This window comes from Phocoena sinus, chromosome 3, assembly GCF_008692025.1.
Source record: "Phocoena sinus isolate mPhoSin1 chromosome 3, mPhoSin1.pri, whole genome shotgun sequence".
In the NCBI taxonomy this organism is placed as follows: Eukaryota; Metazoa; Chordata; class Mammalia; order Artiodactyla; family Phocoenidae; genus Phocoena; species Phocoena sinus.
The window spans coordinates 19,767,761-19,789,843 of NC_045765.1; the positions used below are offsets into that span (position 1 = coordinate 19,767,761).

Below are 22,083 nucleotides of genomic sequence, written 5' to 3' on the forward strand. Positions count from 1 at the left end.
TTGCTCGTGTGTATCCAGTTTTCCCAGCACCATTTGTTGGTATTTTAGCTTTTAACCTAGTTATGTCTTTATGTTTTATTGGGGTTTCTTGTAGGTAGCACAGAGTTTGATCTTTCTAATTTTATACAGGCTGACAGTCTCTCTTTTTTTAAACCAATGTGTTTAGACCTTTTATATTTAATAAAGTTCTTGAGGTACTTTAAAATGTACTGTCCAACTGATTGTTTGTGCATTGCTTTTTAGTTTTCTTCCCATTCTTGTTGATTTAATTTTATTTTTGCATTATGTAGGAAGTTTGCATTATGTAGGAAGCTTTATTGAACAAATGAAGTCTGTAGAGAAAGATATACTGAAATTATCTTGCTTTTCCATCCTGTACTCCCTATTCCACATCCCTCACCCCTGTTGATAACCAATTTTATTGATTTCTTTTTTATTCTTACATTGCTTTAAAGCAAAAATAAGCCCATTCATGTTTTCTTAATTCCACTTCTTTTTATGTGAAATGTAGCATACCTATTTTCATTTTGTTCTTTTCTCTGCTCTATCCTATAGGTCAGTGGTCCCCAGACTTTTTGGCGCCAGGGACCTGTTTCGTGGAAGACAATTTTTCCATGGCCGGGTGGTGGGAGGGTGGGCGGGGGATGGTTCAGGCGGTAGTGCGAGCAGTGGTGACGGGCACGTGAAGCTTCACTCACTCGCCTGCTGCTCACCTCCTGCTGTGCGACCTGGTTCCTAACAGGCCGCAGACCAGTACTGGTCCACGGCCCGGGTGTTGGGCACCCCTGCTATAGGTTAGTCCCTTCATTTTCTCATTGTTTTTTTGTATTTCTTCAGTGACTCTTTTAGATTTTTACTTGTATAGTTTTTCTTTGGAGACCCACTTTTATTTTTTGAGATGGTTTTATCTATTTTCAGTTTTTTTCCCGAATTTTATCAACTTTCATTTCATTTGTTCCTTTTTTTGTCAGTTTATGGGCTGAGTTTTAAATTTCTGATTCTAGGTTTTTCTTAACCTGGAGACGATTCTTTCAAATTTGTTTGGAATGTGTTAATTTCTTTTTCTGGGTTGGTGATTAGAGGAGAATGTTCATAAATGGAAATGTTTTTATTTGCATTTTGTGTTTTTGTTTTATAGTTGCTTAGTTTGGAATTTCTTCTTTTATTCTTATCATTTCCTGGACAAAAGCTTCCCTTTTGTCACTTTAGCGTACTTCAGTCTAGTGAAGTACAGTTTCTTTTATGGGTGTTATTGTTGATATTCGTGCACTTGGGAGGGTGGGGAGGAGAGGTTGGCATGTTTCATTTTTTTCTTCAGGACCCTTCATTTTTTTTCCTCCTTTCTTTTTCTTCCATGAATCTGAGGGGTACCACCTCTTCTTTGTGTATCTCCCTCTTTTCCAGTAGCAGTGCATCTCTGTGGTTGCACTTTTGTTCCTCTCACTTTCAAGCCCTTTAAAATGTAGCTGACTGTGTGCAGCACCACATCTTGGTGTTTGGCCTTAGTGTGGGACACTAATTCTGAAGGTGATTTTGTCTGTGCTTTCAGTTTTTCATCTCTTTTTCTTATTTTTCATGGAGTCTCTTAAGCCTTCCCTTTCTCTGTTCTGTGTACTCACAGACTTGCAACCGCAGTGGGAGCTCTGTTAGAATTTGTTGTTTATTTCTCTGCTCACTGGTTATTTGAAGTTTGTGGTATGTTTTGTCTCCTAATAATGCTGAAGGCATTGGTCATAGATGGTGTTATTTCTGGTCCTTGTTGGTCTTGTTTTTTTTTCTGGGATCATATGTGGAGAGATTCAGATTTAGGTGATTACCATTATCTTCTAGACCTTTCATTTTCAGCCATTCTGGATCACCTTATGATCCAGAATGGCTGTGTTCTTTCTGGAACACGGTCTCTTATATATAGCTTTGAGTTGAATTTTCTTAGATTCTGTTATATTCACTATATATTTTTTTCTATATTCTTTGATTTTTGGTGCTCTGCTTTAGGCATATTTTTTGGTATATGTTTTTTGTTTTATTTATTTTTAGGGAAAATAATTCAATTTCAAGCAGATGAATAAAACATCAAAGTGTCACACTGGATGCATATCACCAAACACAGTTGATAGAGTTTTCCAATTGATGATATATGTCAAGAGGGCTCAGAGAAAGTGAAGTAGGGCAGAAAATTAATATTGTTGGATAATGTTGCTTTATTAAATTAATGCATGTTGTCTTATGTAAAACTCCATATTAAAAAATGCATTTTCCATGATTTTTTCAAGAATCTCCATACAGGTGTTTGCCCTTTATTGAAATATGAATTATTTTAACATGCTTATGAAACCTAGATTAAGTTGACTTTAACATATTGGAAAGTATAGTTTTACATCTTTGTACAATATTTAAAAATAAAAGTTCTTCCCATCTCCTTTACTTCCCTCCCTCACTCACCCCCCACTGGTAACAGATACTCACTTCCATGTTACAGGAATTATTCTTTCTATAATTTTGTTTGTTTGTTAGAGTTTATCTTTTTTTTTCTTTTAATTTATTTATTTAATTAATTTATTTTTGACTGTGTTGGGTCTTCGTTGCTATGCATGGGCTTTCTCTGGTTGTGGCGAGTGGGGGCTACTCTCTGTTGTGGTGCATGGGCTTTCTCTGGTTGTGGCGAGTGGGGGCTACTCTTTGTTGCGGTGCATGGGCTTCTCATTGTGGTGGTTTCTCTTGTCGCGGAGCACGGGCTCTAGGTGCGCGGCCTTCAGTAGTTGTGGTGCATGGGCTCAGTAGTTGTGGTTTGTGGCCTCTAGAGCGCAGGCTCAGTAGTTGTGGTGCATGGGCTTAGTTGCATGTGGGATCTTCCCGGACCAGGGCTCGAACCCGTGTCCCCTGCATTGGCAGGCGGATTCTTAATCACTGAGCCACCAGGGGAGCCCAGAGTTTATCTTATATTAATGACTTTTATAGCTCCTTTCTTCCTTATTTTTAAAAATTTAGCTTTCTGTGATCTGGTTTGTCAGTTATAAATAGTATCCTTTGACTTTCACTTATAGTGCATGCAATAGTCAATGAACTTATTCTGTTTTCCACTTCTGTCTTCTCTCATTTATTAGTTGCATCATTTCTGCATATAATATTTACATGCTTTTTTCTGTTCTCACCTGTACTTTTAGTCTTAGTTCCAAAATTTAATATATTAAATATTCACTATCAGTTCTTTTGCCAAGTTTCTCTAAAATCATTTTTTAGTTGAATAGTGCTTGTTTTTAATTAGATTTGACAGGTGGGCCTTGTGAGTATAGTATTTCCTGAGTTCTTATGTGTTTGATACTGTTTTTGTATAATCTTGATATCTGAAAGACTGCTTGTTGGAATCCAAAATGATTGGTTTAAAAAAATATTTTTTCCCTTGAGTTTCTTTAAAATGCTGCCGCCTTATTTTTTTGCTTTGTGTGTTGCATTTCATAAGTCCAGTTTATTTTCCTTTTTTGGGTCAGTAATTAGGCCTTTTTGTTAGTCTGCATGCTTTAAAATTTTTTCTTGGGTAAGATAGGTATATTAGTATATGTCTGGAAATTGACTGTTTAGGGTCCATTTTCCCAGGTAAATCGTATATACTTTCAGTTTGTAGATTCAGGTGTTTTCTCCCTTATAAATTTTTTTTTGATTATAGTGTTTATGTTAGTCTTTTTCATTGTTTTGTTTTCTTCTTTAGAGACCCCAATTATACATTTATTGGATCACCTTTGTCTGTATTCTTTTTTTTTCATTTTTAATGACGTTTATTGTTTTCTTCCTGATTTTACAAGCAATACCTAATTGCAGGCAATTAGAAATACATAGAAGCCTAAACTAAAACATGATAATCACCCATAATCCCCACCCTCTAGACATAACCACCATTAGCATTTTAAATTATTTTTTAAAGATTTATTTATTATTTATTTATTTAATTTATTTTTGGCTGTGTTGGGTCTTAGTTGTGGCACTCACAATCTTTTGTTGAGGCACGTGGGATCTTTTGTTGTGGTGTGTGGGCTCTTCATTGTGGTGCGTGGGCTTCTCTCTAGTTGTGGTGTGCAGGTTTTCTCTTCTCTAGTTGTGGCATGTGGGTTCCAGAGCGCGTGGGCTCTTTAGCTTGCAGCACATGGGCTGTAATTGAGGCACGTGATCCCAGTAGTTGTGGCACAAGGGCTTAGCTGCCCCACGGCATGTGGGATCTTAGTTCCCTGACCAGGGATTGAACCTGCATCCCCTGCATTGCAAGGCAGATTCTTTACCACTGGACCACCAAAGAGGTCCCACCATTAGCATTTTGATGCATTTCCTCCCGGTGTTCACACACACACACACACACACACACACACACACACACACAGAGTAATTGAAGTATAATTTACATACAATGCTGTATTAGTTCCAGGTACACAAAATAATGATTTGCATCCATTGTATTCCATCAGTGGTATGAAAGTACTTGTTTCCCCACAATAAATGTTTTATAAAACATTTTCATTTTTACTATTAATATAGGTTTAAAAAAGTATCCATATAATTGTTATGATTTACATACTTATGAGCCCCTTGTGTATGTTTTTCTATGAAGTGTTTTATCATATTCTTTGTCTATGGGAGGAGGTTAAATATTGGTCTCTGTATTGATTTATAAGAGCTCTATATATAAGGAAAATTAGCCCTTTATCTGATAAATATGTTGCATACTTTTCCTCAGTTCTGTTGCTTTTTAAAGTACTGATTTAAAATAAGTGACTCTGCACTGAGTTTAAACTTTATTATTGATTTTTTTTTTTTTTTGCGGTATGCGGGCCTCTCACTGCTGTAGCCTCTCCCATTGCGGAGCACAGGCTCCGGATGTGCAGGCTTAGTGGCCATGGCTCACGGGCCCAGCCGCTCCGCGGCATGTGGGATCTTCCCAGACTAGGGCACAAACCCGTGTCCTCTGCATCGGCAGGTGGACTCTCAACCACTGCGCCACCAGGGAAGCCCTATTACTGATTTTTAAACCTTGAATCAAGCTTTCTCTGAACTTGGATGCGTACTTGCAGGTATTTTGCAGATGGACCAGTTTTACATGAGCTTGTATATGACAGATAATTATGTCAGTATGTTATGATTTTTAATTTTTATTGGTTCTGAGTCTACATTTTCCTTTTTCTACTGTAAGAATCTTTTTCTGATGTTTTCTTTGAACATTTAAAACCACCACTGATTCTTCAGAGGCTCAGTGGCCTCTGTTGGCTGTAGAGGAGATAGAAAGAGTACTACTTCTAATGGCAGTCACCCTGATCATATTTCTTGTTTTGCAACAGGAACCAAAGGAGGAGAATGGATTGCAGAAAATGAAGACAAAACAGTTGAATAGAGCAAAGTGTTTGGCTAAAAGAAAAATTGCACGTATGTTTTCATTTTTGTGTTGAGAATGGTTTCGAAATTACAACAATCATAGACCTGACACTGGTTTCTTCATTAGGAAGAGGTTTCTCTGAATAAGGTTGTGTGTGCTTCCTGTTAATTCTGGGTTTCATTAAAATTTGTAGGGATCACAATTAACCTATAGCATATATAAATGACTTATTAAATACAATGTTGAAATTAAAAATGTGATCTTCAGAGTTAGGATTTGGATTTGAATCCTTGCTCCACCTTACTGTGTGGACTTTAGGCAAGCCACTACTTTCAGCCTACCTCTGTTTCCTCATCAATAACATGCAGATAACACTTAGAAAGTCACTTAGTGGCTCCAATAATGGTGTGTTTTACTCTTTTGTTCCTTAAAATTTTTAGGGAAAAACTCTTCTGTGTGTTTCCTGTATTCTTAACACTTCACTCTGGTCATCAAATGTGTAGGGTTTTTTTTCCCCCACACCAAGCGGTTCTCCAGCTCTCTGGCAGACACTGGGTGCCCTACAATTTAAGGAAATCTGACACTCTCAGATCCCACAAGTTAAGGGCTTAATTCTGCAGGACTACCCTTCTTTTAGACGGCAGTTGCAATTCCAGGTTGTTACCTGTGCTTCTGACTGACTTGCTGTAAATCAGAGGTTCCCATGACCCCTTTCTTGGGTTTGATTAATTTGTTAAAATGGCTCTCAGAATTCAGGGAAAGTTTACTTATTAGATGACTCGTTTGTTATAAAGTGTATAACTCAGGAACAGCTAGATGGACGAGATGCATAGGACAAGATATAGGAAAAGGGGTGCGGATCTCCATGTCCTGTCCAGGTATGTCTTCCTCCCAGTACACACACATATTCACCAACCTGGAAGCTCACCAAACATTGTAGTTCATGTATTTTTATGGAGGCTTCATTATGCAGGTATGGTTGACTAAATCATTGGCCATTGGTTCAACTTCCAGCCAGCCCCTCTCCCTTGGACATTGGGGAGTTGGAATGAAAGTTCTAATCCTCTAATACCTTGGTTGGTTCCCCCTGGCGACCAGCCCCCATCCTTAGGGGCTTTCTAAAAGTAAATTCATTAACATAGTCTCTGATGTGCCAAAGAGGGGATTGTTACGAATAACAAAAGACATCTTTATTGCTCTTTTCATTGAGGAAATTCCAAGGGTATTAGGAGCTCTGTGACAGGGCCAGGGGCAAAGATTAGGTATATATTTATTACTATAAATCACAGTATCAGAAAAATCCTTTGTTGGAAGTTTTTTCTCTTCTGACTTTGTTACTCAATTGTGAAGTCGTTTAATAATTACTGTATTTTTGCATTTTAATGTCATGTGAGATGTTTAAGTATTTCAGTGAAGTTTTCAAAACTATGATAACTGGCTGAAATTATTACAACAGTTGATTCAAGATAAAGAAGGATTTTTTTTCACTGTTAATTTGAATTTTGGTGATTTAAGGTATAATTCTCAGCCTTATAAAATTAACCATAATTTTTGTTGTTGTTGCTAAATCATTGTGTTATATCTAGAGGTGGCTGTCACTATGGTTAGATCTGTTGAATGTACTCAAGTTATTTTCAGTCTTGAGAATTATTGATAATAGTTACTTTTTGAGGTGCAGTAATCTTTATCAATTGATAGTTAGGTTTTTGTCACCATTGGTAGAACGTTGATAGTTGTTTGCTTGCTGTCTGTGTTTCACGTTTTTATATAATTGTGTCCTGCTCTTTTTCCCAGTCTTAGTCTTTTAAATTTTTTTTAAAATTCAGCCTGACAATTTCAGTCTTTTTAATTGTCCTTTACATTTATATTTAATGTAATTAATGATGTAATTGGATTGAAAGCTGTTTATTTGTTCCAATTGTTTCTTCTTTTTCTGTTCTTATTTTGACTTTGTTGAGTATTATTTTATGATTCCATTTAATTTCTACTATTTACTTACCTTATATCTCTTTAAAAAAATATTTAGTGGTTCCTCTAGAGTTTACAGTATACATGTTTAATTAATCACAGTTACTTTCAAATAATGTCATATTGTTTTACACGTAGCATAAAGACTCCTTAGTATAAAGACTCCTGATTCCTTTCTACCCTCCTTTGTGTTATTTTTACCATACGTTTTACTTTTGCATATATTATTAACACAATACATTGATACTATTTTGCTTTAGATAGTTAAATGACTTTCAGAGGAATGGAAATAAGAAATAAACAATTCCATATTTTCCTTTATTTGTGCCATCAAGGGCTTTTTATTTCTTTGTGTAGGTCCCAGTTTCTGTCCAGTATCATATTTTTTCTGCTGGAAGAGCTTCCTTTATCACTTATTTTAACGTAGACCAATTAATTCTCTCTTTTATTTTTGTCTGAAAATGTATTTCTCCATTTTTATGGTAATTGCTTTACTGAGATATAACTCACTCAATTTATTCATCATATAATACTTGCATCATTGAAATATACAGTGGGTTTTAGTATATTAACAGAGTTGTGTAACCATCACCACAGTCTAATTCTAGAATGTTCTCATCACTCCAGAAAGAAACCCTATACACTTATCCAGTAACCCAAAGCCCTCATCCCACCCAGCCCTAAGCAACTATTAATTTACTTTCTGTCTTTATAGATTTGCATATTCTGGACATTCCATATAAATGGAATAATATAGTATGTAGTCTTTCATGACTGGTTTTTGTACTTAATTTTTTCAGGTTCATCTGTGTTTTGGCGTGTATTAGTACTTCATTCCTTTGTTGCCAGATATTATTCCACTATATTGCTGTGCCATGTTTTGTTTATATAGTCATCATTTGATGGATATTTGAGTTGTTTCTCCTCTTTGGTTATTGACTAAAGTTGCTGTGAACATTCAAGTACTCGTTTTTATGTGGCTGTATGTTTCCATTTCTCTTGAGTGATATAGCTAGGAGTGGAATTCCTGGGTCATATGGTAACTCAATATTTAATTGTTTGAGAAACTGCCAGATTGCTTTCTAAAATGGATGCACCATTTTACATTTCCACCAGCATCGTATGAGAGTTCCAGTTTCTCCATATCCTTGCCAACAGTTATTTTCCTTTTTCTTTTTTCCCCCATTACAGCCATCCTAGTGGGTGTGAAATAGTATCTCATTGAGGTTTTTTTTTTTTTCCTGCGCCACCAGGGAAGCCCTGTTGAGCATCTTTTCATGTGCTTATTGGTCATTTCTTTGCTTATTAAAAATATTTTTATTATAAAATACACATAACATAAAATATACTACTTTAACCATTTATAACCATTTAAAAATGTTTTTATCATGAAGCAGTGTTGAATTTTGTCAAATGCTTTTTCTTTGTCTATTGAGATGATCATATGGGTTTTGTCTTTTGTCAGTTTGGTGTGTTAATTGATTTTCATATGTTAAGTCAACCTTCCATTCCTGGGATGAATTCTACTCTGTCATAGTGTGTAATCTTTTTATATTACTTCTAGATTTGGTATGCTAACATTATGTTGAGAATTTTTGCATTTACATTCATAAGAGATATTGTTCTGTAGTTTTCTTGTAATGTCTTTGTCTGGATTTGGTATCAGACTAATACTGGCCTCATAGAATGAGTTGAACATTGTTCCCTCCTGTTCTATATTAGGAAAAGATTGTGAAGATTTAATATTATTTTTCTTTAATTGTTGGACAGAATTCACCAGTGAAGCCATCTGGGCCTAGGCTTTTCTTTGTAGATAGTTTTTGATTACTAATTCAATTTTTTAAAATGTATTTATATTTGGCTGCACTGGGTCTTCATGTGGGCTTTCTCTAGTTGTGGTGAGCAGGGTCTACCCTTTGTTGCGGTATGCAGGCTTCTCATTACAGTGGCTTCTCATGTTGTGGAGCGCAGGCTCTAGGCGCGTGGGCTTCAGTAGCTGTGGCATGTGGACTCTAGAGTGCAGGCTTAGTAGTTGTGGCACACAGGTTTAGTTGCTCTGAGGCATGTGGGATCTTCCTGGACTAGGGCTTGAACCCGTGTCCCCTGCATTGGCAGGCAGATTCTTAACTACTGCACCACCAGGGAAGTCCTCAGTTTCTTATCTGTTGTAGTTCTGTTCAGTTTTTATATTTTTTCACAAGTCAGCTTTGGCAGTTTGTCTTTTATTTTTGTATTTGTTAGTAACGTCTCCACTGCCATTCTGCTTTTAGTTATTTGAGTCTTCTTTTTCCCCCTGCTCAGATCTAATTCAAAGTTTGCCAATATTTTTAGTTTTCGAAAACCAACTTTTCATCTCATTGATTTTTCTTGTTTTACTATTTTTAAAATTAATTTCTCCTCTATTATTTTGTTTATTTTCTGCTTTCTTTAGGTTTAGTTTTCTCTTTTTTTTCTGTGTCTTAAGGTGGAAGTTTAGGTTATTTGTTTGAGAGCTTTCTTTTTTAATATAGGCATTAGATAGATGTAAATTTCCCTTTAAGTACTGCTTTAGCTAAATCGTTTAAGTTTTTAAGACATATTTTCATTTTCATTCATCTCAGAGTATTTTCTACTTTCCCATTGTAATTTTTTCTTTCACCCATTTGGTTACTTAGTGTTTTATTTAATTTCCACGTATTTGTCCATTCCCCAAATTTCTTCCTTCTGTTATTTATAATTTCACTCATTATGTTGGAAAACATGCTTTGTATGTTTTTTATCTTTCTGTGTTTGTTGAGGCTTGTTTTATCACCATCATATTTTCTATCCTGGAGAATATTTCATGTGCACTTGAGGAAAATGTTTATTCTGCAACTGTTGGATAGAGTGTTCTGTAGATATCTATTTGGTCTGGTTGGATTATAGTGTTGTTTGTCTTCTATTTACTTGATGTTCTGCTTAGTTCTCCTTTTTACTGAAAGTTGTAGATTCAATCTCCTTCATTTTTGAGAAATACTTCCCTGGCTATAGGATATGGTTTGACAGTTTTTTCTTTCATCATTTTCAAGATGTCACTTTATTATTTTCTGGTTGCAGAGTTTTTAATGAGAAGTTGGCTTTAATCCTCATCTTTGTTCTTTTGAATGTAACATGTTTTTCTCTCTGGCTTCCTTCAATGTAGTCTGTATCTTTGTTTTTTTTTTTTTACCAGTTTGAATATAATATTTAGATATGAATTTTTTGTTGGGGTCATGGAATGTATTTTTCTTGATAGTCTTTTTGGATCTGTGATTTGAGGTCTGATTTGAGATCTCTATTTACTTTGGAAAATTCTCAGCCTGTATTTGTGTGTGTGTATAACTTTCATTAAGACTTCATTTTATTAGAGCTGTTTTAGGTTACAGCAAAACTGAGGACAAGGTAGAGATTTCTTACCTCACACATACATAGCCTCACACATACATAGCCTCCTCCATTATCAACTTTTCCTATCAAAGTGATAGATTTGTTACAATTGATGTACCTACATTGACATATTATAATCATCCTAAGTCTGTAGTTTACACTAGGGTTCACTCTTGGTGTTATACATTCGATGGGTTTTGAGAAATATATAATGACATGTATCCATTATTATGGTATCAAACAGAGTATTTTCACTGCCTTAAAAATTCTCTGTGCTCCACCTATTCATCCCTACCCTACTTCCCCTGCCAATCTGTGACAACCACTGGTCTTCTTACTGTCTTCATAGTTTTGCCTTTTCCAGAATGTCACGTAGTTGGAGTCAGACGGTATATAGCCTTTTCAGATTGGCTTCTTTCACTTAGTAATATGCATTTAATTTTCCTCTGTGTCTTTTCAAGCTTTGGTAAATCTTTTTTTTTTTTATATAGCACTGAATAATATTCCATTGTCTGGCTCTACCATAGTTTATTTATCTGTTCACCTACTGAAAGACATTTGGTTGCTTCCAAGTTTTGGCAATTAAGAATAAAGCTGGAATAAACATCTCTGTGCAGGTTTTGGGGTGGACATGAGTTTTTAATTCCTTTGGGTAAATACCAAGGAACATGATTGCTGAGTATGCTAAGAGTATATTTAGTTTTATAAGAAAGCACCAATCTCTCTTCCAAAGTGGCTATACCATTTTGCAGTCCCACCAGCAATGAATGAGAGTTCCTGTTACTCCATATCCTCACCAGCATTTGGTGTTGTCAGTGTTCCAGAACTTGACCATTCTAGTAGTTGTGCAGTGATACCTCCTTTTTTCAATTTGCATTTTGCTGATGATATATGATGTGGAATATCTTTTCGTATGCTTATTTGCTCTGTATATCATCTTGGTGAGTTGTCTGTCAAAGTCTTTGGCCCACTTTTTAGTTGTGTTTATTTTCTTACAGTTGAGATTTAAGAGTTCTTTGTATATTTTGGATAACAGTCCTTTATCAGATATGTCTTTTGCAAATATTTTCTCCCAGTCTGTGGCTTGTTTTCTTATTCTTGCAACATTGTCTTTTGCAGAGCAGGAGTTTTTAATTTTAATGACATCCAGCTTATTTACTTCTTTCCTGGATCATGCCTTTAGATATAATCTAAAAAGTTATTGCCATACCTAATGTCATCTAGGTTTTCTATGTTATTTTATAGGACTTTTATAGTTTTGTGTTTCACGTATCAGTTTATGATCCAGTGAGTTAATTTTGGGAATGGTGTTAGATCTTTGTCTAGATTCAGTTTTTGGGATATGAAATGTCCAGTTGTTCCAGCTACATTTGTTGAAGATAATCCCTTTGCTTCATTGTATTGTCTTTGCTCCTTTGTAAAAATCAGGCAACTATATTTATGTGGGTCTATTTCTGGGCTCTCTCTTCTGTTCCATTGACCTATTTGTTCTTTCACCAATTCCACACTGTTTTGATTACTGTAGCTTTATATAGTAGGTTTTAAAGTCAGGTAACATCAGCCCTCCAACTTTGTCCTTTTTCTTCAATATTGTGTTGACTATTCTGGATCTTTTGCCCTCTCCATATAAACTTTAGAATAAGTTTGTTGGTATCCACAAAATTACTTGTTGGAATTTTGATTTGGAATGCATTGAATCTACAGATCAGGTTGCGAAAAACTGATATCTTGACATTACTGAGTCTTTCTATCCATGAACATGGAATATCCCTTTATTTAGTTAATTCTTATTTGATTTTGTTCATTAGAGTTCTCTAGTTTTCCTCTTATAGATCTTGTACATTATTCCATTACCAATGTAAGTGCTATTGTGTTTTACATTTCAAATCACACTTGTTCATTGCTGGTATATGGAATGTGATTGGCCATTTTATACTAACCTTGTGTACCATAACCTTACTATAATTACTTAATAGTTCCAGGAATTGTTTTGTAGATTCAATTGGATTTTCTACTTAGATGATAGTGTCATTTGTGAACAAAGACAGTTTTATTTTTCTTAGTCTGTATATTGTTTATTTCATTTTCTTGTCTTATTGCATTAGCTGGTATGTCTAGTACAGTGTTGAAAAGGAATGATAAGAGGGGACATCCTAGCCTTTTTCCTGTTCTTAGTGGGAAAGCTTTGAGTTTTCACCATTTAGTATGATGTTGGCTATAGCGTTTTTATAGATATTCTCTATCAAGTTGAGAATGTTCTATATTCCTAGTTTATGGAGAAGTTTTATCATGAATTAGTGTTTGATTTTGTCCAGTGCTTTTTCTGAATCTATTGAATATGATATGTGATTTTTCTTTTTTGTTCTGTTTATGTGTTGTACTACATTAATTAATTTTTGAGTGTTGAGCTAACATGCACATCTGGGATAAACCCCACTTGGTCATGGTGTATAATTCTTTTTGTACATTGTTAGATTTAATTTGCTACTATTTGTTGAGGATTTTTGTATCTGTGTTCATGTTCATGCAAGATACTGGTCTGTAGTTTTCTTGTAATGTTTTTGCCTAGTTTTAGTGTTAGGTTTAATGGTGATCATGTAGAATGACTTAGGAAGTATTCCCTCTGCTGTCCTCTGAAAGAGATTGTATAGAATTTGTATAATTTCTTCCTTAAATGTTTGGTAGAATTCATTAGTGACTCTATCTGGACCTGTTGCTTTTAGTAGTGGAAGGCTAATTATGGATTCTCTTTCTTTAATAGATATAGGTGTATTCAGACTGCCTATTTCTTCTCATGTGAGTGTTGGCAGATTGTGTGTTTCAAAGGGAATTGGTCTATTGCATCTAGGTTATCAGATTTGCAGGCATGGAGTTGTTCATAGTATTCCTTTATTTATTTTTATTATTATTATTATTTTTTTGCGGTACGCGGGCCTCTCACTGTTATAGCCTCTCCCGTTGTGGAGCACAGGCTCCGGACGCGCAGGCTCAGTGGCCATGGCTCACGGGCCTAGCCGCTCCGCGGCATGTGGGATCTTCCCGGACTGGGGCATGAACCCGTGTCCCCTGCATCAGCAGGCAGACTCTCAACCACTGTGCCACCAGGGAAGCCCTCCTTTATTATTTTTTTAATGCCCATGAGATCTGTAGTGATGTCCTCTTTTTCATTTCTGGTACTAGTAATTTGTGCCCTTTCTTTTTTTAGTCAGCCTAGCTAGTGATTTATCAATTTTATTGATGTTTTTTCTTTTTATTAAAAAGCCAGCTTTTGGTTTGGTTTATTTTCTCTACTTATTTCTTGATGTCAATTTCATTGATTTCTGCTGTAATTCTTTGTTATTTTCCTGCTTACTTTTTTTTTTTTGTGGTACGTGGGCCTCTCACTGCTGTGGCCTCTCCCGTTGTGGAGCACAGGCTCCGCGGCCGTGGCTCACGGGCCCAGCCGCTCTGCGGCATGTGGGATCATCCCGGACCGGGGCACGAATCCGCGTCCCCTGCATTGGCAGGCGGACTCTCAACCACTGCGCCACCAGGGAAGCCCTCTGCTTACTTTGTACTTAATTTACTTTTTTTTTTTTTTTCCTGGTTCCCAAAGGCAGCAGTCCCTAATCTTGTTAGCACCAGGGACCAGTTTCCTGGAAGACAGTTTTTACGCGGACTGGGGATCAGGGAGGTATGGTTCAGGCAGTAATGCAAGTGATGGGGAGTGGCAGATGAAGCTTCACTCACTTGCCTGCTGCTCACCTCCTGCTGTGTGGTCCGGTTCCTAACAGGCCATGGACTGGTCCGCGGCCCAGGGTTTGGGGACCCCTGCCCTAAGGTATAGATGTAGATGATTGATTTTAGATCTTCTTTCCAGTGTATGCATTTAATGCTGTAACTCTCCTCTAGGCACTGCTTTTGCTGCATCCTGCAAATTTTGATAAGACGCATTTTTCATTTTCATTTGATTCAAAGTATTTTTATATTGCTCTTGAGATTTCTTCTTTGACCCATGAGTTATTTAGAAGTTGTTTAATCTTCATGTATTTTGAGGTGTTCCTGTTTTCTTTCTGTTACTGATTTTTAGTTTAATTCCATTGTGGTCTGAGTATAGACATTGCATGATTTCTCTTGTTTTAAATTTAAGGTGTGTTTTATGGCCCAGAACGTGGTTTGTCTTGGTGAATGTTCTGTGTGAGCTTGAGAAGAATGTGTGTTGTTACTAGTTGGAGTAGTCTGTAGATGTCTATTGTATTCAATTGATTGATGATGTTGTTGAGTTAAACTATATCCTTACTGATTTTCTGCCTGCTGGATCTGTCCATATGTGATAGAGGGGGGTTGGTATTTCCAACTGTGATAGTGGGTCATCTATTTCTCCTTGCAGTTCTACCATTTTTTGCCTCACCAATGACACTCTTTTGTTAGGCACATACACATTAAGGATTGTTATGTCTTCTAGGAGACTTAATCCCTATGTAGTGCCTTTCTTTATTCCTGATAACTTTCCTTGCTTAGAAGTCTGCTCTGTCTGAAATTAATAGAGTTACTCTTGCTTTCTTTTGATTAGTGTTAGCATGGTACATTTTTCCATCCATTTACTTTAAAAAAATTATTTATTTGTTTGGGTGTGTCGGGTCTTAGTTGCGGCACACGGGATCTTTTAGTTGTGGCATGTGGAATCTTTAGTTGAGGCATGTGGGATCTAGTTCCCTGACCAGGGATCAAACCCTTGCCCCCTGCATTGGGAACATGGAGTCTTAACCACTGGACCACCAGGGAAATCCACATCCATTTACTTTTTTTTTTTTTTGGTTGTATTGGGTCTTCGTTGCTTTGCACAGGCTTTCTCTAGTTGTGGCGAGCAGGGACTACTCTTTGTTGCAGTGCACAGGCTTTTCATTGCAGTGTGCAGTCTTTTCATTGTGGTGGCTTCTCTGGTTGCAGAGCATGGGCTCCAGGCATGTGGGCTTCAGTAGTTGTGACACGCTGGCTCAGTAGTTGTGGCTCGTGGGCTCTAGAGGGCAGGTTCAGTAGTTGTGGTGCATGGGCTTAGTTGCTCCACGGCGTGTGGGATCTTCCCGGACCAGGGCTTGAACCCATGTCCCCTGCATTGGCAGGCGGATTCTTAACCATTGCGCCACCAAGGAAACCCCATCCATTTACTTTTAATCTATATTTCTCTTTGTATTTAAAGTGGGTTTCTGGGACTTCCTGGTGTGGTGGTTAAGAATCCATCTTCCAATGCAGGGGACATGGGTTCGAGCCCTGATTGGGGAGCTAAAATCCCACATGCCGTGGGGCAACTAAGCCCACATGTTCTGGAGTCCACGTGCCACAACCAGAGAGAAGCCTGCGCACTGCAACGAGGAGCCTAAGCACCACAGTGAAAGATCCCATGTTCCACAATGAAGATCCTGTGTGCCACAACTAAAGACCTGAGGCAGCCAAATAAATAAAAAATAAATAAATAAAGTATGTTTCTTTCTTTCCTTCTTTCTTTTCTTTTTTTAGCATATTAGCTTTATTAATTTTTCCAAAGAATCAACATCTGTCTTTATCAATTTTCTCAAATTTTTTTTTTTTTTGGCCACTCCATGTGGCATGTAGGATCTTAGTTCCCCAACCAGGGATCGAACCTGTGCATTGGGAGCACAGAGTCTTAACCGCTGGACTGCCAGGGAAGTCCTTAAAGTGGGTTTCTTGTAGACAACATATAGTTGAGTCTTATTTTTTGATCCAATCTCTGTCTTTTTTTTTTTCAGTCTTTGTCTTTTAATTGATACATTTAATCCATTGACATTCAAAGTGATTAGAGGCATATCTTGTTTAATTTTGCTTCACTTTATTGAGCTATGTAGATTTTTTTTTTTTAAAACACAAATAGAAAGTTTATGGCAACCCAGTGTTAAACAAATCTCTTGGGTGCCATTTTTCCAACAGCACTTGCTCGCTTCATGTCTCTGTGTCACATTTTGGTAATTCTTGAAATATTTCAACCCCTCCACAATCAAAAGATTAAAACTTTTTGAAGGCTCAGATGCTGATTAGCACTTTTTAGCAATGAAGTAATTTTTTTCAGTAACATTTTTTAATGAAGGTGAAATTGTGCAACTCAGATTGGGACTTGAACCCATGGGCTGGAACTCAAACCCAGCCCAAACCCAGATTGGGATTTGAACAGTCTTCTAACTGAGATCACACACCAGGTCTCAGGACTTAATGAAGCTCAGGTTCTTTTTGGGTGATTTTTGAATTTTATTTTAGTTTTTATACAGCAGGTTCTTATTAGTTATCTATTTTATACATATTAGTGAATATATGTCAATCCCAATCACCCAATTCATCCCACCACCACCACCCCCCCTGCCACTTTCCCCCCTTGGTGTCCATACGTTTGTTCTCTACATGTGTGTCTTTATTTCTGCCCTGCAAACCGGTTCATCTGTACCATTTTTCTGGTTCCACATATGTGCGTTAATGTATGATATTTGTTTCTCTCTTTCTGACTTAGACAGTCTAGATCCATCCACGTCTCTACAAATAACTCAATTTCGTTCCTTTTTATGGCTGAGTAATATTCCATTGTATATATGTACCACATCTTCTGTATCCATTCGTCTGTTGATGGACACTTAGGTTGCTTCCATGTCCTGGCTGTTGTAAATAGAGCTGCTGTGAACATTTTGGTACATGACTCCTTTTGAATTATGGTTTTCTCAGGGTATATGCCCAGTAGTGGGATTGCTGGGTCGTATGGTAGTTCTATTTTTAATTTTTTAAGGAACCTCCATACTGTTCTCCATAGTGGCTGTATCAATTTACATTCCCACCAACGGTGCAAGAGTGTTCCCTTTTCTCCACACCCTCTCCAGCATTTGTTGTTTGTAGATTTTCTGATGATGCCCATTCTAACTGGTGTGAGGTGATACCTCATTGTAGTTTGATTTGCATTTCTCTAATAATTAGTGGTGTTGAGCAGCTTTTCATATGCTTCTTGGCCATCTGTATATCTTCTTTGGAGAAATGTCTATTTAGGTCTTCTGCCCAGTTTTTGATTGAGTAGTTCTTTTAATATTGAGCTGCTTTTATATTTTGGAGATTAACCCTTTGTCCGTTGATTTGTTTGCAAATATTTTCTCCCATTCTGAGGGTTGTCTTTTTGTCTTGTTTATGGTTTCCTTTGCTGTGCAAAAGCTTTTAATTTTCATTAGGTCCCGTTGGTTTATTTTTGTTTTTATTTCCATTTTTCTAGGAGGTGGATCAAAAAGGATCTTGCTGTCATTTATGTCAAAGAGTGTTTCTCCTATGTTTTCTTCTAAGAGTTTTATACTGTCTGGCCTTACATTTAAGTCTTTAATCCATTTTGAGTTTATTTTTGTGTATGGTGTTAGCAAGTGTTCTAATTTCATTCGTTTACACGTGGCTGTGCAGTTTTCCCAGCACCACTTATTGAAGAGGGTGTCTTTTCTCCATTGTCTATTCTTGCCTCCTTTATTAAAGATAAGGTGACCATATGTGTGTGGGTTTATCTCTGGGCTTTCTATCCTGTTCCATTGATCTATCTTTGTTTTTGTGCCAGTACCATACTGTCTTGATTACTGTAGCTTTGTAGTATAGTCTGAAGTCAGGGAGTCTGATTCTTCCAGCTCTGTTTTTCTTTCTCAAGACTGCTTTGGCTATTCGGGGTCTTCTGTGTTTCCATACAAATTGTGCAATTTTTTGTTCTAGTTCTGTGAAAAATGGCATTGATAGTTTGGTAGGGATTGCATTGAATCTGTAGATTGCTTTAGGTAGTATAGTCATTTTTACAATGTTGATTCTTCCAATCCAAGAACATAGTATATCTCTCCCATCTGTTTGTATCATTTTAAATTTCTTTCATCAGTGTTTTATAGTTTTCTTCATACAGGTCTTTTGTTTCCTTAGGTAGGTTTATTCCTAGGTATTTTATTCTTTTTGTTGCAGTGGTAAATGGGACTGTTTCCTTAATTTCTCTTTCAGATTTTTCATCATTGGTGTATAGGAATGCAGGAGATTTCTATGCATTAATTTTGTATCCTGCTATTCTACCAAATTCATTGATTAGCTCTAGTAGTTTTCTGGTAGCATCTTTAGGATTCTCTATGTATAGTATCATGTCATCTGCAAACAGTGACATTTTTACTTCTTCTTTTCCAATTTGGATTCCTTTTATTTCTTTTTCTTCTCTGATTGCTGTAACTAAAACTTCCAAAACTATGTTGAATAATAGTGGTGAGAGTGGGCAACCTTGTTTTGTTCCTGATCCTAGAGGAAATGGTTTCAGTTTTTCACCATTGAGAATGATGTTTGCTGTGGGTTTGTCATATATGGCCTTCATTATGTTGAGGTAGGTTTCCCCTGTTCCTGCTTTCTGGATAGTTTTTATCATAAATGGGTGTTGAATTTTGTCAAAAGCTTTTTCTGCATCTCTTGAGATGATAATATAGGTTTTCTCCTTCAATTTGTTAATATGGTTTATCACATGGATTGATTTTCATGTATTGAAGAATCCTTGCATCACTGGGATAAACCCCACTTGATCATGATGTATGATCCTTTTAATGTGCTGTTGGGTTCTGTTGGCTAGTATTTTGTTGAGGAGATTTGCATCTGTGTTCATCAGAGATATTGGGCTGTAGTTTTCTTTTTTTGTGACATTGTTGTCTTGTTTTGGTATCAGGGTGATGGTGGCCTCATAGAATGAGTTTGGGAGTGTTCCTCCCTCTGCTGTATTTTGGAAGAGTTTGAGAAGGATAGGTGTTAGCTCTTCTCTAAATATTTGGTAGAATTGGCCTGTGAAGCCATCTGGTCCTGGGCTTTTGTTTGTTGCAAGATTTTTAATCACAGTTTTAATTTTAGTGCTTGTGATTGGTCTGTTTATATTTTGTATTCTTGGTTCAGTCTCGGAAGGTTGTGCTTTTCTAAGAATTTGTCCATGTCTTCCAGGTTGTCCATGTTATTGGCATAGAGTTGCTTGTAGATATCTCTCATGATCCTTTGTATTTCTGCCGTGTCAGTTGTTACTTCTCCTTTTTCATTTCTAATTCTGTTGATGTGAGTCTTTTCCCTTTTTTCTTGGTGAGTCTGGCTAATGGTTTATCAATTTTGTTGATCTTCTCAAAGAACCAGCTTTTAGTTTTATTGATCTTTGCAATTGTTTCCTTCATTTCTTTTTAATTTATTTCTGATCGGATCTTTATGATTTCTTTCCTTCTGCTAACTCCGGGTTTTTTTTTTGTTCTTCTTTTCTAATTGCTTTAGGTATAGGATTAGGTTGTTTGAGATTTTTCTTGTTTCTTGAGGTAGGATTGTAAAGCTATAAATTTCCCTCTTAGAACTGCTTTTGCTGCATCCCATAGGTTTTGGGTCGTTGTTTTCCTTGTCATTTGTTTCTAGGTATTTTTTGATTTCCTCTTTGATTTCCTCAGTGATCTATTAGTTACCTAATAGCATATTGTTCAGCCTCCTCGTGTTTGTAATTTTTACAGATTTTTTCCTATAATTGATATCTAGTCTTATAGCGTTGTAGTGGGAAAAGATACTTCATAGGATTTCAATTTTCTTAAATTTACCAAGGCTTGATTTGTGACCCAAGATATGATCTATCCTGGAGAATGTTCCACAAACAGTTGAGAATAAAATGTATTCTGTTGTTTTTGGATGGAACGTCCTATAAATATCAATTAAGTTCATCTTTGTTTTGTTTTTAATATATATATATTAGTAATACAGTTTTAATGTTATTTATTTTTTATTTATTTATTTTTGGCTGTGTTGGGTCTTGGTTTCTGTACGAGGGCTTTCTCTAGTTGCGGCGAGTGGGGGCCATTCTTCATCGTAGTGTGCTGGCCTCTCACTGTCACGGCCTCTCTTGTTGCGGAGCACAGGCTCCAGACACGCAGGCTCAGTAGTTGTGGTTCACGGGCCCAGTTGCTCTGCGGCATGTGGGATCTTCCCAGACCAGGGTTTGAACCCGTGTCCCCTGCATTGGCAGGCAGATTCTCAACCACTGTGCCACCAGGGAAGCTCTTGTATTTTTTAATTTATCTATTTTATTTCTTTATTTTTGGCTGCATTCGGTTTTTGTGCGTGGGCTTTCTCTAGTTGCGGTGAGTGGGGGCTACTCTTCATTTCGGTGCATGGGCTTCTCATTGCGGTGGCTTCTCTTGTTGCAGAGCACGTGGTCTAGAGGCCTGGGTTTCAGGAGTTGTGGCTCGTGGGTTCTGGAGCGCAGGCTCAGTAGTTGTGGCACACAGGCTTAGTTGCTCCACGGCATGTGGGATCTTCCCAAACCAGGGCTTGAACCCATGTCCCCTGCATTGGCAAGCAGATTCTTAACCACTGCACCACCAGGGAAGCCCTAGTTCATCTTGTTTAATGTGTCGTTTAAAGCTTGTGTTTCCTTATTTATTTTCATTTTGGATGATCTGTCCATTGGTGAAAGTGGGGTGTTACAGTCCCCTACTATTATTGTGTTAGTCGATTTCCCCTTTTATGGCTATTAGCATTTGCCTTATGTATTGAGGTGCTTATATGTTGGGTGCATAAATATTTACAGTTGTTATATCTTCTTGGATTGATCCTTTGATCATTTTGTAGTGTATTTCTTTGTCTCATCTAATAATCTTTATTTTAAAGTCTATTTTGTCTGATATGAGAGTTTATACTCCGTCTTTCTTTTTTTTGCGGTACATGGGCCTCTCACTGTTGTGGCCTCTCCCGTTGCGGAGCACAGGCTCTGGACGCGCAGACTCAGCAGCCATGGCTCACGGGCCCAGCCGCTCCACAGCATGTGGGATCTTCCCAGACCGGGGCACGAACCCGTGTCCCCTGCATCGGCAGGTGGACTGTCAACCACTTTACCAGCAGGGAAGCCCCTCCAGCTTTCTTTTGATTTCCGTTTGCATGGAATATCTTTTTCCATCCCCTCACTTGCAGTCTGTATGTGAACTGGGTCTGAATTGGGTCTAGGTCTGAATTGGGTCTAGGTCTGAATTGGGTCTCTTGTAGACAGCATATGTACTGGTCTTGTTTTTGTATCCATTCCGCCAGTCTGTTTGTTTTGTTTGGAGCATTTTAGCCATTTACATTTAAGGTAATTATCAATATACATGTTCCTGTTACTGTTTTTGTAATTGTTTTGGGTTTGTTTTTGTAGGTCTTTTCTTTCTCTTGTATTACCTGCCTAGAGAAGTTCCTTTAGCATTTGTTGTAAAGCTGGTTTGGTGGTGCTGAATTCTCTTAACTTTTGCTTATCTGTAAAGGTTTTAATTTCTCCATGAAATCTGAATGAGATCCTTGCTGGGTAGAGTAATCTTGGTTGTAGGTTTTTCCTTTCATCACTTTAAATATGTCCTCCCACTCCCTTC

At 37.2% G+C, this 22,083-nt stretch overlaps 1 protein-coding gene across 5 annotated transcripts in view; it reads left to right on the forward strand.

The window, feature by feature from the left end:
* UIMC1 (ubiquitin interaction motif containing 1) overlaps positions 1-22,083 on the forward strand; it is a 137,831-nt gene that overhangs the window by 44,721 nt on the left and 71,027 nt on the right. For all 5 annotated transcript variants that reach the window (XM_032626466.1, XM_032626468.1, XM_032626464.1 and 2 more), the window contains exon 3: positions 5,322-5,406. In XM_032626466.1, coding sequence (XP_032482357.1) covers positions 5,322-5,406 — 85 coding nt within the window. The remainder of the gene's footprint in view (positions 1-5,321; positions 5,407-22,083) is intronic.